The following is a 12972-nucleotide window of genomic DNA, read 5'->3' on the forward strand; positions in this document are numbered from 1 at the left end:
GTTTAAATAAAATGCAGGAAGAAGTGCATATAATTTAATATTCTTTACAAGGAAGTCGTGGTGTACACATCAGATTTTTTTTAGCAAAGAATCATTTGCCGAAACTTATATTCTGCTTTATTAAAGCATAAAGTACCTAGACACTGTAGCGGCTTACATACTCACGTCTTCTTCAAAATAATCATAAACTGTGCTTTATGGAGTATTTATTCTTGAACTATGTTACTTGAATTTCCACAAATAGCTTCTCTTAATAGGTCTTCATTTACAGAGGATGTTAGTCTTAAGTGCACTTCATCGTCAAAGCAAAAGTTTCCATGCTTAAGCAACCTTTGATGTTATCAGAAACAGCACTTTTCCAAGTAAAGCATAAATTTTACAATCAGTTTGACATTTACCCTCATTTTAAAATAAAAGAGCATAATATGATGAGAATAAAATTTTGGATTCTCTATTATTAGCACTGCACTGAAATAAATAATATGCCACAATACATACTAAAATTATGTATTTTGAACAGGTAGGACATATTTAAACCACTTCTCATTCAAGGTTACTTTCTATGACTAATAGCAAAATAATTTGAAGAAAACTAGCTTTGATCTGAAAAACTCCGGAACTTTAGGAATGACCCAAAATAATTCATATAATGCAAATAATTAAATAGTTACTAGAGCTGACTGTCACAATTACTTGACTTCTCTGAAAAGTATTCACTTAACAATTTTAAAATCATTTTCTATGTTAAAAAGAAATTAAAATTTTCATTATTTTTCATATTTGGCATTGAGATGTGAAACATTTTATTTGAAAAAGAAAATAGAAGTTTGCTTAATTTTGCTTAATTTTTATTTGCAAAAGAAGTTGGTAAAATATCAGTTTTTCAGTCTGCATGAATGTCAGCTGGTATTTTCAAATTTTAACAGTTTTTTTACCCCTTTAAAATCTTGAATGCAGATTAACATAATACTACATATAACAATAAAAAAATATGTACTTTTGTTCAAATTATCATCCATTAATATAATACAAACAATTTTTTAATCGATGGGTTTTATTAATGCTTTTTTGTAATAAAATTAAATTTTAATGTAAAGTTTGCAGCCAGAAATCAATAAATCTCAATCTAGAGTAACCAAGTACATAATAGAAAGCAGGATTTTTTCTGTAGTCATTCAAAAATATATTATTAAATAAGATTTGTTTTATTTTCAGAAATCACTTTGAATATGTTAAATGCAATGGAACCTGAAGTTGATGTTGAAGGATTAACCTCTGCCAACAAACTGGATTATGACAGCCCAGATGCTTCATAACCTCCTCTGTAAATTTTGTACATTTTGTAAATATTCTGTATTTTTTACTATCATTTGAATAAAATTTCATAGTTGAATTTTTTCTTGTTATTTGTTACATAATCTTTGATGATACAAGTAAGAATTCATACACCTATTTAAAATTTAAGATACTGGTATAGTTCATTAGTGAGAGTTATCTGGACAATTAAGTTAACTATTATGGCTGCCTTCACTATGTGGGTAGGTCTAATAAATGTATACGCAATAAAATCTTGCATATAAATGATGAACAATAATATTGAATCAGTGAAATCAAAACAAAACACTTCATTGCAGATAAACTTTTATTCACTTTTATGCTATAAGTATTGTATATTTTATAATGAAAACCACTGATTTTAGTATATTGTATGTGAAAATAAAAAATTGATCGGACAAAAAGACATTCACATGTATTGCTTATCAAATAATGGCATGTTTATATTTCTTGAAAATGATGAAAGAAAAATCTCAAATTATCGCTCCTTATTTTAAGCAGCATAAATATGTTAATGAATTGTAAGACCTATTTTTAATTAAAATGCTATAGATTGTTATTTTTGCATTTATCTGCCATCAATAGTTTACCTGAAGTAATTACAACCCTTTAAATTCAGATTAGTGAGATTCACTGTTTGTATGATAGTGAAAGAAAGTACAGTTTTTCTATAGATTCAAACATTTTTCATCTTTATCCTTTCCCTAGTTAATCATTAAAATTTTAAAATGTTCTTGCATTCCATAATATTATGATAAAAGCACTTCTTGTAGAAGCTGTGTGCAACAAAAAATATGAATTTTAAAAGAGAATGCTGAGGTTTTTGTTACATTATTGAAAAATAGATCTATCCCCCAGGAGATCCTTCTTTAAAATTGGGACAGAGTTGGAGAAATGAATACATTATGCAAATAGTGTATGAAATGAATGCACTATTTGCATAATGCACAAATGTATTGTCACATATAAGGCATCCAAGGCCCATGCCAATGACAGATGCAATACAGTGTTCCTCACCATCTTAAAATTTGTCAATTTGTTCTGATGTTACTGTGAGACAAGTAAAGTAAGTCACATCAGGAAAGCATTTTAAATATTTTTGTTAGTTATGAAAAGAGACACTCCAGTTGTTATATGACTCATTTATATTATACAGGATGCCCACTGAAGTCCTGTACCCCCTGTTTAACTGCCGAATGGCTGCAGCTGTTGTTATAAAAGTGGTGTCTGTATAGTAAAGTAACTGTGAGATAACTTATGGCTCTACCTGGTGGAAAACAATGGGTTTAGCATCCTTATCTATAAAACGATAAGGATGATAAATGTAGAGATAGGAAGAAAAAGTGAATTACAAAGTTGTAGAGCATTGTCGATTTAGTAAGAAAACACACCTTGTGGACATGAATGTTAAGAACAGAAAGTTTTAAACGCACATTTATTTGTTCGTGATTACCTACACTGTGACGTCACAAAAGGATCTTAAAAAGAAAAAAACAAGTAGTTATCACAAGCTACCTTTATTTTCGATGTTCAAATGTCTCTCCAGCTGAAATGCACATTTGGACTTTTGTTGGAACTTCATACTGTACTCGTTGTAGCATAGCGGGTGACACGTTTGCACAAGCATCTGTAATACATTGTCGAAGGTCCTACAGTGTTTGTGGATGGGTCGCATATACCTGCTGTTTGAGGTATCCCAACAGGAAAAAGTCCATTGGAGTCAGGAGGTCAGGTGGAGACCACTCTTCAAAACCACCATACCCAATTATTTGTTCTCTGAATTACTCCATCAGGTCCTGCTTCACTCGTGACGTCTTGTGCACAGGCGCGCCATCATGTTGAAACTATCCATTTCAGAGTTGAAGTAATGGCAGGTTCTCAACAAAATCTGGTATTATGTCTTGCAGAAGTTCTAAATATTGACATTTAAAATTTACTTATTCTTTACAAAACTTGAAGACACTCCACAACTTTCTCTAAATACTAGCATTTCCATCATATTGGTTTATCAGTTGAGCAAACTGGTGTTTATTCTTCACCAGTGGCCAAAAGATTTGCCAATTAGCAATTACTGTAGAAAAGATCTCCGTTCCTTTGATAGAGGCAACAGGCCTTTTTCGAACTGCTGTCATTCCATTATAAAAAATTAAAAACACACTTTATTTTATGAAAAAATAAAAATACTTAGATTAAAAAAATGTACTTTTTCATAAAGGTGAGAGACTTCAATGTTTACCTTGAAAACGCTCAAGAAATACCTACAATTCAAAAATTTCAAACAGTAATTTCATTCTTAAAATACACTAAAAATTCAACGAAATTTAAACAATAATACAAAAATCTTAATTTACATTAGGAACTTTCCCTAAGTAAAACCTTCAAATACCTTACATAATTTTTATTAAATTCAGTAAGTTTTTCTTTTCCAATTATAAAATTCCAATTCTTTACAATTCAATTTACATTTTAAATAAATCATAAAATTTTTAAATTATTAACATTTATATTAAAATGATTTAAGCAAAATATTACCATCAATAAATCATAATACAATAACTTAAAAATGCAAAGTTTTTGTTTTTTTCCGAAACGTAATTTACTCAATTTGGAACTTAATATCACTTCGCTATCACATTTGATGACTTTTGATAATATTGCATTCTTTGAATATGAAGAATTTGCCGAATAAAGCACTGAACATGCAAAAGAGCACAAAATACTGTTTGGCATTTCATATTTCACTGATGAGGTCGATGACCTTCAAAGCACTTTGGATGTTTAAGTTTCTTTCTACACGATGATCGGAAATGCATAAACATTGTGAATATTCGAAGCGAGCGAGAGAGAAACAGTAACCACATTTCACTACGTTTTGGCACTGACTTTGATTCAAAACAGTTTCGATTTTAAACTTACAGATACTCAATGATTTTTAAAGCACTTTTTGAATATGCCATTCAATCATGTTCTGGAAATGAATTTGATGATTCACTGGAAGTTTGAGGCAGCAGAGTTCGAAGACCATTGAGGAAATTTGCACCAGATTAATCTTGTCGTGACTATATACATATACAGTGAAATATGTTTAATACGAAAACGTTTAAGATGAAATATCTGCTAACACGGAATAATCCAATGGTCCCGATAAACTATTATGTATTTTCATGCATTTTTTTTTTTTTTTTCTTTTGACATGCTAAGATTTCCCTTCTGGGCATGAACAAAATACGGAAAACACTAGCCGCACAGGCGAGATTTAAGAGGGGTGTGAAATGAAAGAAAAGGGGTTTTTGCGTGTTTTGTTGAAAGGAGGCTAACTTGGCTTTGAAATACTTCTGAATAGCCTGTAACACAAGCCAATTTTGTTTATTTAAGCTAATTTCACCCACCACCCCTACAAACACCACACAAAAAATCTCATCTCTCATTAAATGGCTTTAGAACTCTGAGATGAGTACACCACAGGGTGTGTAAAAATCAGTGAATTTGGTTCGAAGTGGAGAAGAAGGATATTGAAACTGAGCCGACACTTAATGAAATGTTTGAGAAAATTTCTGTATTATTGGACTGTCCTACTGTATCGTCGGAAGAATTCGTTGCAATAGATGATAATAATGTGCGTACCAATCCAATTATGGCAGACAAAAACAGTTTGGAATTTGTTCAAAGCTCAAAAAATGTCATTGATGCAGATTTTGACGATGAAAATGAAATTAATAATGCAGCTCCTGTTCCCATGTCATCCGAAATGAGGAACATCATGAAAAGTATGCACAGTTATTTAGACGCACATTCCAATGGTGAAATGAATAACAAAATGGACCACATCGAACAATTTGATGCTAAAAAGGCAATGCAAAGAAAAATGTCAGATTATTTTCCAAAAATTCTGTTTTTCAAAAATCTTGAAAATTTTGCATTAAATTAAGTTCTTGTGGATGATTTTGTTTCTTAGATTTTTATTAAATGCATGCATGTACATTTCTATGTGGGTAAAAAGTTTATTAAACTTAATTTTGTTGAATATATTTATATATTTTTTCAGCATTCTTTAACACAAAAAAATATTTTAGTCCCCTCAGTTTCATGTTAAACGATTTTCACTGTATACATATTGTCAGGAAGGAAATCACATTGCAATAGTCTCTGCACTTTTTGGGAATGGGTGTAAATGTAATTCTTTTTTCCTTTTACTGTGATATTAATCTTGCTCAATAATTCAAGTGGAATGAAATGGGAATTTTGTACTCCATAATTATTCAGGTTTTAAATTATTACAAGTTTGAAGCATTAAAATATGAATGATCAATATCCATATTTATTTTAAACTTTTTTTTTTTTTAAATTCTTCAAAATATATTAAAACTTTTTCAAAAATTTTTCCTTTACATTTGCAACTCACTTTGTTATAATTTAATGGTTTCTTTTTTAAAATTCAATGTAAAGAATTTTACAGGATGATATAATCTTTTTCTTCTAATTTATAAATTTAAGCTTTTGTTTAAATATATATATAGGGGGTGTGAAGCGAAAGCACGATACAAAGTTTAACTATATTTCTTAATTGACTAAATTATTGTGGTAGAGTAAGAAAAATGGCTAGATATAGGATAAATATATATTTGCTGGGCAACTTCTCGATAATATGATTGTCCATGCATAGCTCACAGGGTAATTTTATCCTGTCCTTGCACTCTATCATCTTTAGCACAAAGTTCAAATGTTTACAAATGATTGCTGAACACTACTGTCAATTTGTGTAGAAGACCACCATTCCTCCAAAACTCATTAAGGGTCGTCATTGGGAAGCATGGTCTACTTCTGCCCACAACCACCTGCTCTTCTGATCCTCTGCGCTGGCAGCACAATGAAGTGACGTAAGTATAACTTCTTACATCTTTATATATATGTAACAAAAACTTTTGCTTAGCTTGTTCTTTCTTTCTTTCTTTCTTTTTTTTTTTTTTTTTTAATTTTAGCTTTAAAAAAATTAAGTTTTTGTTTACGTGTATATGTTACTGTGAAAGACCGAAATTTGGAGAATGTTGACATTCGCCGATAAATGTCAGCGTTCGCATATCCGCTTGTATTACAGAAAATTATCAGAAAAGACTTTAATATTTAAAAGTGAAACAGTAGTATTTGGTTTAAGAAACTGAAGGAATAAGTTACTGTGCTATTAGCCAACAGTATTGAACCAACACTTGAAGAAGAAAGCACTAATGATTGAGAAAGATGAAAACAGTAACAAGAACTTATGGATAGCAAATAATAATTCTTACTGATTATCTTTTGAAGTGGGACAGCGAACTGAGAATGGAAATATAGCTTTAATAATTAGAAAACTCTTAAGCTTACAGCTCTGATATTTTTCTGAAGAACATTAGTGTCTCTTAATATAAATACAACTTCGTTTAGGTTATTATAAAAAGCTTTCATATATAATTACAGGTGACAGCATGGCCGGACACCCGGACGGCTTACAATGACTACTCGGGTGCTGTCCGGACCTGCAACTATCTGTAGCTGAAACTTTAAATAGACATAAATATAGTAATTTACAAATAGACCTAATCGTGTAATCACACGATACGTCAATGTACATAATGCAACACACTAAGATACTAAGATACATATATAATTACAGAAAGATGATTAGTAAATGATGAACAAAATTGAATTTTTTGAAAATGCATACCTTGAAGGAGATGTCTCTGCTAAAAGCCATGCATATTATAGTCAATGCAGGGGGTTAAGCCCTTAAAATGAGTTTAAAAACTATTTCTGAAAATGTGGTGCCTGAGAGGAATTGCAAATTATAGTTGATGTTTCAGAGAGAGAGAAGGAAGTTATGAAGATTCATTTTAAAATTATATATCAATTTATAACAATTTTGAGACAAGGTGTATAGAAACTGATCATGAAAATATGAAAAGAACTTCAGAAATTGACAGTGAAAGTGATACAGAAAAAATGATGACTTGCCATCATCGGTCCAATTTAGAAAAGTACTGTGAATTCTAAGAAAACTTATTTGAAGATTTTAAAACTGACATGGTTTGCAATACACAAATTGCTGTCTGTTAAGCTCAACTATTTAATAACACCAATTATATTTGGAATGGAAGTGATTTTTTATATCATACTGCATATATTATATAAGTGTATATTAAACTATACTTTTTAAATTTATTTTTTGGTGACTGATAATGTTGAGTTTCTTAGACATATGCATCGCAGCAAGTAAATAAGTAAATGAGAAAGCATTCATGTGATAAAACGTGCTTTTGCATGTTCAGTTTTCTTGATCGATATTTTGATGTCCCATGTGGGAAGATCAAATTATTATCCATCAAATGATATAATTCCACATATAAGTAAAATGTGTGACCATTTCCATAAGGAGTATTTTATTAAATATCACATAAAAACAACTGAGACTGTTTACTAAGAATAAACTTTTGTTGAATAATTCTTTAATATTTTTCTTTGTTTATGATACAAAATGTGCCAAAATTAAGATTTAATTGTCAAACAAAGCATATTGGTTCTTAAAGTTTTCACAGTATTTGGCATACTGTGTTTTGCTGACATCAAGTACACAATCAAACAATCTGGAATAGTATTTAGTAACTTTCTGTATAAACAAACAAAAAAAAAAAAAAAAAAAAAAAAAGAACTATATAACACATACACGCTTTATTACATTATTTAACGGGTAAAATTTAATTTTGGTTGATTTTGTCAGAATTTTCCTTTCTACAAGAATTTTGCACATTGATTGAAAACGCTGTGATTTTCATTTTCCAACGGACAAAACTTTACATTAAATAAAAGCAAAAAATATATTATTGAGGTGTTAAGAGTTGCACCGAATAGTATTGATAGTTATGTTCTTTACTTACCTCCACAAATGATCAAAATTGTCTAGAACTTGCAATGATCTTCTTTATGTAGACGAAAATTCTGTAAAAAAAATGGAATGAAAAGAATAATACTTTTAGGTCTTTATGATTAATTTTAGTATCTTGTCATATTTCTTTTGTGTAATGCAAAATTTAGTGAATTATTTAACCTTAAAATAGAATGGTATATGTTCCCTGAACACCAGCATCATGCTATACATAAAATGACTTTTATTATACATATATCTTGGGCAGGATATCGCATGTTTTGCTGTCTTCATTATTTTCGATGAAAATTTTCAAGTGAAATTATTAGATTACAATCTTATCTATGTATAAGTAAGTATTCTTCATATTTAAAAAGTAATTAAACAAAGTTATTATTTTATTTATGAGTTCGCAAGACACGAAAATATCATCTGTACATGAAGTTTCACCACAGCAGTAAAAATTTCAACTTATCAATGAAATGCCGAGCATTTTTATTTTGCTTCAGCAAGTTGTTGAGTGAAATAAAGCAGTGTGAAATATTTTGGCTCCCTTTTCTCACTACTAATCATTATGGAATTTATGTAAATTGTTATCTTTTACTTTTATCTTTTTAATAATTAATATCTGACTATTTAAAAGAAAAATTAATTATGTTTGGATGAAAAGAGGGCAACGTAAAAAAAATTATGCTCATTTAAAGCATGGTAGATAAAATGCAGACAATATGTTAAAGAAAGTAAATGGAATTTGTGCTTTCAAAATTTATTCAGTTATCTTTTTCCCTTAAAAACAGTTAAAAAAATGTTAATTGTGCATTTAAAGTTAAAAAATGTTACATTCCAATTTGTTGAAAATAAACAAGGATGCAAAGTAAAGCTAAGTGAAAAGATTCTAATCATTATGAAATAGAGTTGTTCTCAGATTTGGCAAAATTAATTGTTTTTAATACTTCACCAAGTTTGAAATCATCCCAAGAATTTTTAATATTTGCGTAAATTTTCGAAACTTTCGAATAAAAATTTCTAATTCTCTAGAAATATGCCTAACATATTAACTTGAAGATGATGTGCAAATTTTTATAGGCTATAATTCAAATATTTTCTCGAAAAATTTATAAAAATTGCTAAACACGAATTAGAGAAAAAAAAAAAAAAAGTCTGAATTTTGTTTGTACTAATCCCGAATTTCAGATTGCAAAAGAAGAAATTAAGGGAGTCTTAATTAAAAAGGTGATATTATTAAATATATGTATCAAATTCAATTAACATGATACAGTTAAAATTTTAAATGCCAATTTAAAAAACTGCTTTCTAGAAAAGTTGGCACTCTGGCATAGGCTCGATCCACGAAAAACTCTGTGTTATTTCAGAAAACATGAAAACACATGTTATTTCAGAAAAATCCTATTTCTGTCAATATATGCATGTTAGAACAGTGCTGTATATAAATCTAATATATATCCGAAGTCACACTTTTGAGACATGAAAAAACTAGAACAGGAGATAATAGAAATGTCCCCTCTTTTTTGTTTCATTGTACTTATATATCAATTATCAATGTTGACATACCTGTTTTAAACCAAACACAGCTAAATAAAGTATATATTGCACTTGGTCTATTCTCAGACTTAATTGTATTCTTACATCACCTTGTATAGCTAGAATTTTGGTGTGATAAATTTTTTTTCTTTAGAATATTAGAGCGAGTTGTCAGGTGTTTTTTTAATTGGGCCCATATCGCACGGCGTTTTCACACGAACAACTGTTTCGGACAATTTTTCTGCCTGATTTACTACTGAAAGTAAGACGTGCGACTCTTTCCTTCCTTTCCCAAAAAATTGCAAGTTGTTCGTGTTCAACCAATCAGCTGTCAGCTTGTTTGTAATGGGGAACCAGTTTACCCTGTGTTAACCTCGAAACGATGGTGATTGGCTGTTGTGTCAAAGCAGAAAAATTGTTCCTAACATTTGTTCTTCCGAAACAAACCGACGTGTGATAGCAGCCTTATAGTGGTACGTATGTTGTACTGACAGGGATGAAAGGGTTAAATCACTTCTTTAAGCCACAAATTAATACTGTGAACCTCCAAATGAAAAAAAGATTTCAGGTTTTTCTTCATTTTTCATTTGCCAAGAAAATGCTAAAAGTTATGCTAGATAAATAGGAATTTTTAAAATATTATGAAATATGTCGTTGGCAGCATTTTTTACTGAGTAAAGTGAAAAAGAATGAAAACTCTGTGTATCCTCTTCTAATCCAAAGCCAAAATTCATAAAATTAAAATTAATCAGTAACTAATTTTAAAATCTGAAACATTTTGATGTGCACTTTAGTTTACATTATACACTGCTGGCCACCGTAAATGCAACACCCTTCAGCGCAGACGTACATCACGCGCGCCTGTGACGCAATTTCAAAGCGCTATTTAAAGCTTGGAGTTTTCGATGATTTAAAGTTCGTCAATTGTGTTTTTTCTTGTGGTAAAAAAAAAAAAAAAAAAAAAAAATAAGAATAAGAAGATCAATTATGCCTCGTAGTAAACAGCGATCATCGTTTGATCAAGTATCCGAGTTCGACAGAGGAAGGATAGTGGCCTACCGAGAGTGTGGATTATCTTTCAGGGAAATCGGTAGTCGTGTTGTACGAAACCAAACAACTGTAATGCGGATATGTGGCCGTTTGGATGCAGGAGGGTACGACGGAGAGACGTGTTCGATCGCATCCACCTCAGTGCATCACTTCACGTGATGACAGGAACATTGTGCGCATGGCAGTGACGGATCGCTCAGTCACATCACGAACCATAGCACAGCACATTCAGTCTGTAACGCATCATCCAAAGTCTGTGCGTATCATTCGACGCCGTTTACAGCAGAGTGGTCTGTCCGCAAAACGTCCATTGCTTCGTCTACCTTTGACGCAGAATCACAGACGTCTCCGCCGCCAATGGTGCGATGAAAGAAGGATGTGGAAGGCAAAATGGAATGAAATTGTCTTTACTGACAAGTCACGCTTCTGTCTGCAACACCACAATGGTCGGATTCGAGCCTGGAGACACCGTGGAGAGAGGATGCTGAACAGCTGTGTTATGCACCGCCACACTGGTCCTGTACCGGGTATTATGGTATGGGGCGGTATTGGATATCACTCTCGCACTCCTCTAATACGCATTGCCGGTACTTTAAACAGGCAGCGCTACATCTCCGAGGTGTTGGAGCCAGTTGTCCTTCCGTACCTTCAGGGCTTGTGCACAGTCATATTTCTACAGGATAATGCACGACCACACGTGGCACGCATTGTTCAAGGGTTCCTCGTCAATCGCCAGATTGAACTGCTTCCCTGGGCGGCTCGCTCTCCGGATCTTTCGCCGATAGAAAACATGTGGTCCATGGTTGCTGAACAATTAACCCAGATTACATCCCAAGCAGATCAACTTTGATCCACACCAGATCAACTTTGGCAACGTGTGGAAGCTGCTTGGTCTGCTGTACTCCAAGAACACATCCAAAGTCTCTTTGAATCAATGCCGAGGCGTGTGGCAGCAGTGATCTCCAACAATGGCGGCTACTCTGGCTACTGATTCTGAAAGGAACCACACTTCACTATAATTCTATAAGTCTATAAATTAATCATTTGATACTTGGTCAACATGTTATCTGCTAAAGAAATTTTCTTGTGATATCTCTTGTCTTTCTTAGTGTTGCAATTTGGGTGGCCAGCAGTGTATATACATTCGGTCTATAGGAAAGTCCATATAGACCTTTACTTTAGCTACCGTTGGTCGTAGAAATATACTTCCGATTTAAAAAATGTTTTAAATGATGCAAATATTCATGGCGTTTGACGTTTTTTAATTAATGAAATCAGTGTTATAAAAATTTCGAAATTTAACCTTTTATGCACTTCTCAACATAGTTGAAACAAAACTTGATGCTCATTATAAAAATGAAACAAAAAGTTTGACTTCCGTACAACAAAATGCTATCTGAGATATTTAATCTTAAAGTTTCATATATTTAGGGGTCATTCACAAATTGAAGAGAAAAATGCTTTCAGTTGCATATAATAAAAGATGAAATACCAATTTATAAAACGATGATGTTAATAGATTAAGTCACAAGCATTGTAGTGCAGATTTCCGCGAAAAGTAATTATCAGTGCAATTTTTTTCGAAAAGGAGATCGTGTTCGAGAATTTTACAGAATTCGTGTTCTCGAAAATAGTGATAGGGTTCAGAGTAGGCATATAGCCAATTCATAAGTATTTTGCATAAATTAAAAATAAAATATATTTCTATTTTAATGATCTGTTTGTTTGATAATTAGATAATGTGTCTAAAGTAATAAAACTGCATAAGAATAATAACATATTTATCTTTTATATTGTTACGAATTTGGTATCTAAAAAGCTAATGTTAGTTCAATTATAAATTAAATGGTTTTATTTCTCGCGCAGTGCAGCGCGTGACGAATATTAAAAGAAAGCTAAGCCGAAAAATTGAAAATACAAGAGCGCGTGCATTAAATAAATAAATATCTCTTTTTGATTTCGAGAAAGTACTGGAAAATTCTAGCGCGTGATTTTAAAATCTTATAAAAGGAGGAAAACATCTCAGTTTGTAGTTAGTAGTTGCTTAGTTTGTTGTTGTTTAAAAAAACTACTGTTGTTGATTGTAGCGAGTTCGCAGATTAGCGTTCTTTAGCTGTTTTGAATTACGTTCTATTGGATATTTGAGTAGTTAA

At 31.5% G+C, this 12972-nt stretch overlaps 1 protein-coding gene across 3 annotated transcripts in view; it reads left to right on the forward strand.

Moving 5' to 3' along the window:
• LOC118192930 (BPTF-associated chromatin complex component 1-like) overlaps positions 1 to 1393 on the forward strand; it is a 38568-nt gene extending 37175 nt beyond the window's left edge. For all 3 annotated transcript variants that reach the window (XM_035363945.2, XM_035363946.2, XM_035363947.2), the window contains one exon: positions 1216 to 1393. In XM_035363945.2, the coding sequence (XP_035219836.2) occupies positions 1216 to 1316 (101 nt within the window). In that variant the 3' untranslated portion in view covers positions 1317 to 1393. The remainder of the gene's footprint in view (positions 1 to 1215) is intronic.
• The last annotated feature ends 11579 nt before the right edge of the window (positions 1394 to 12972 follow it).

Source organism: Stegodyphus dumicola, chromosome 5, assembly GCF_044657685.1.
Source record: "Stegodyphus dumicola isolate Sdum_Otavi_A_Nest chromosome 5, ASM4465768v1".
Lineage (NCBI taxonomy): Eukaryota > Metazoa > Arthropoda > Arachnida > Araneae > Eresidae > Stegodyphus > Stegodyphus dumicola.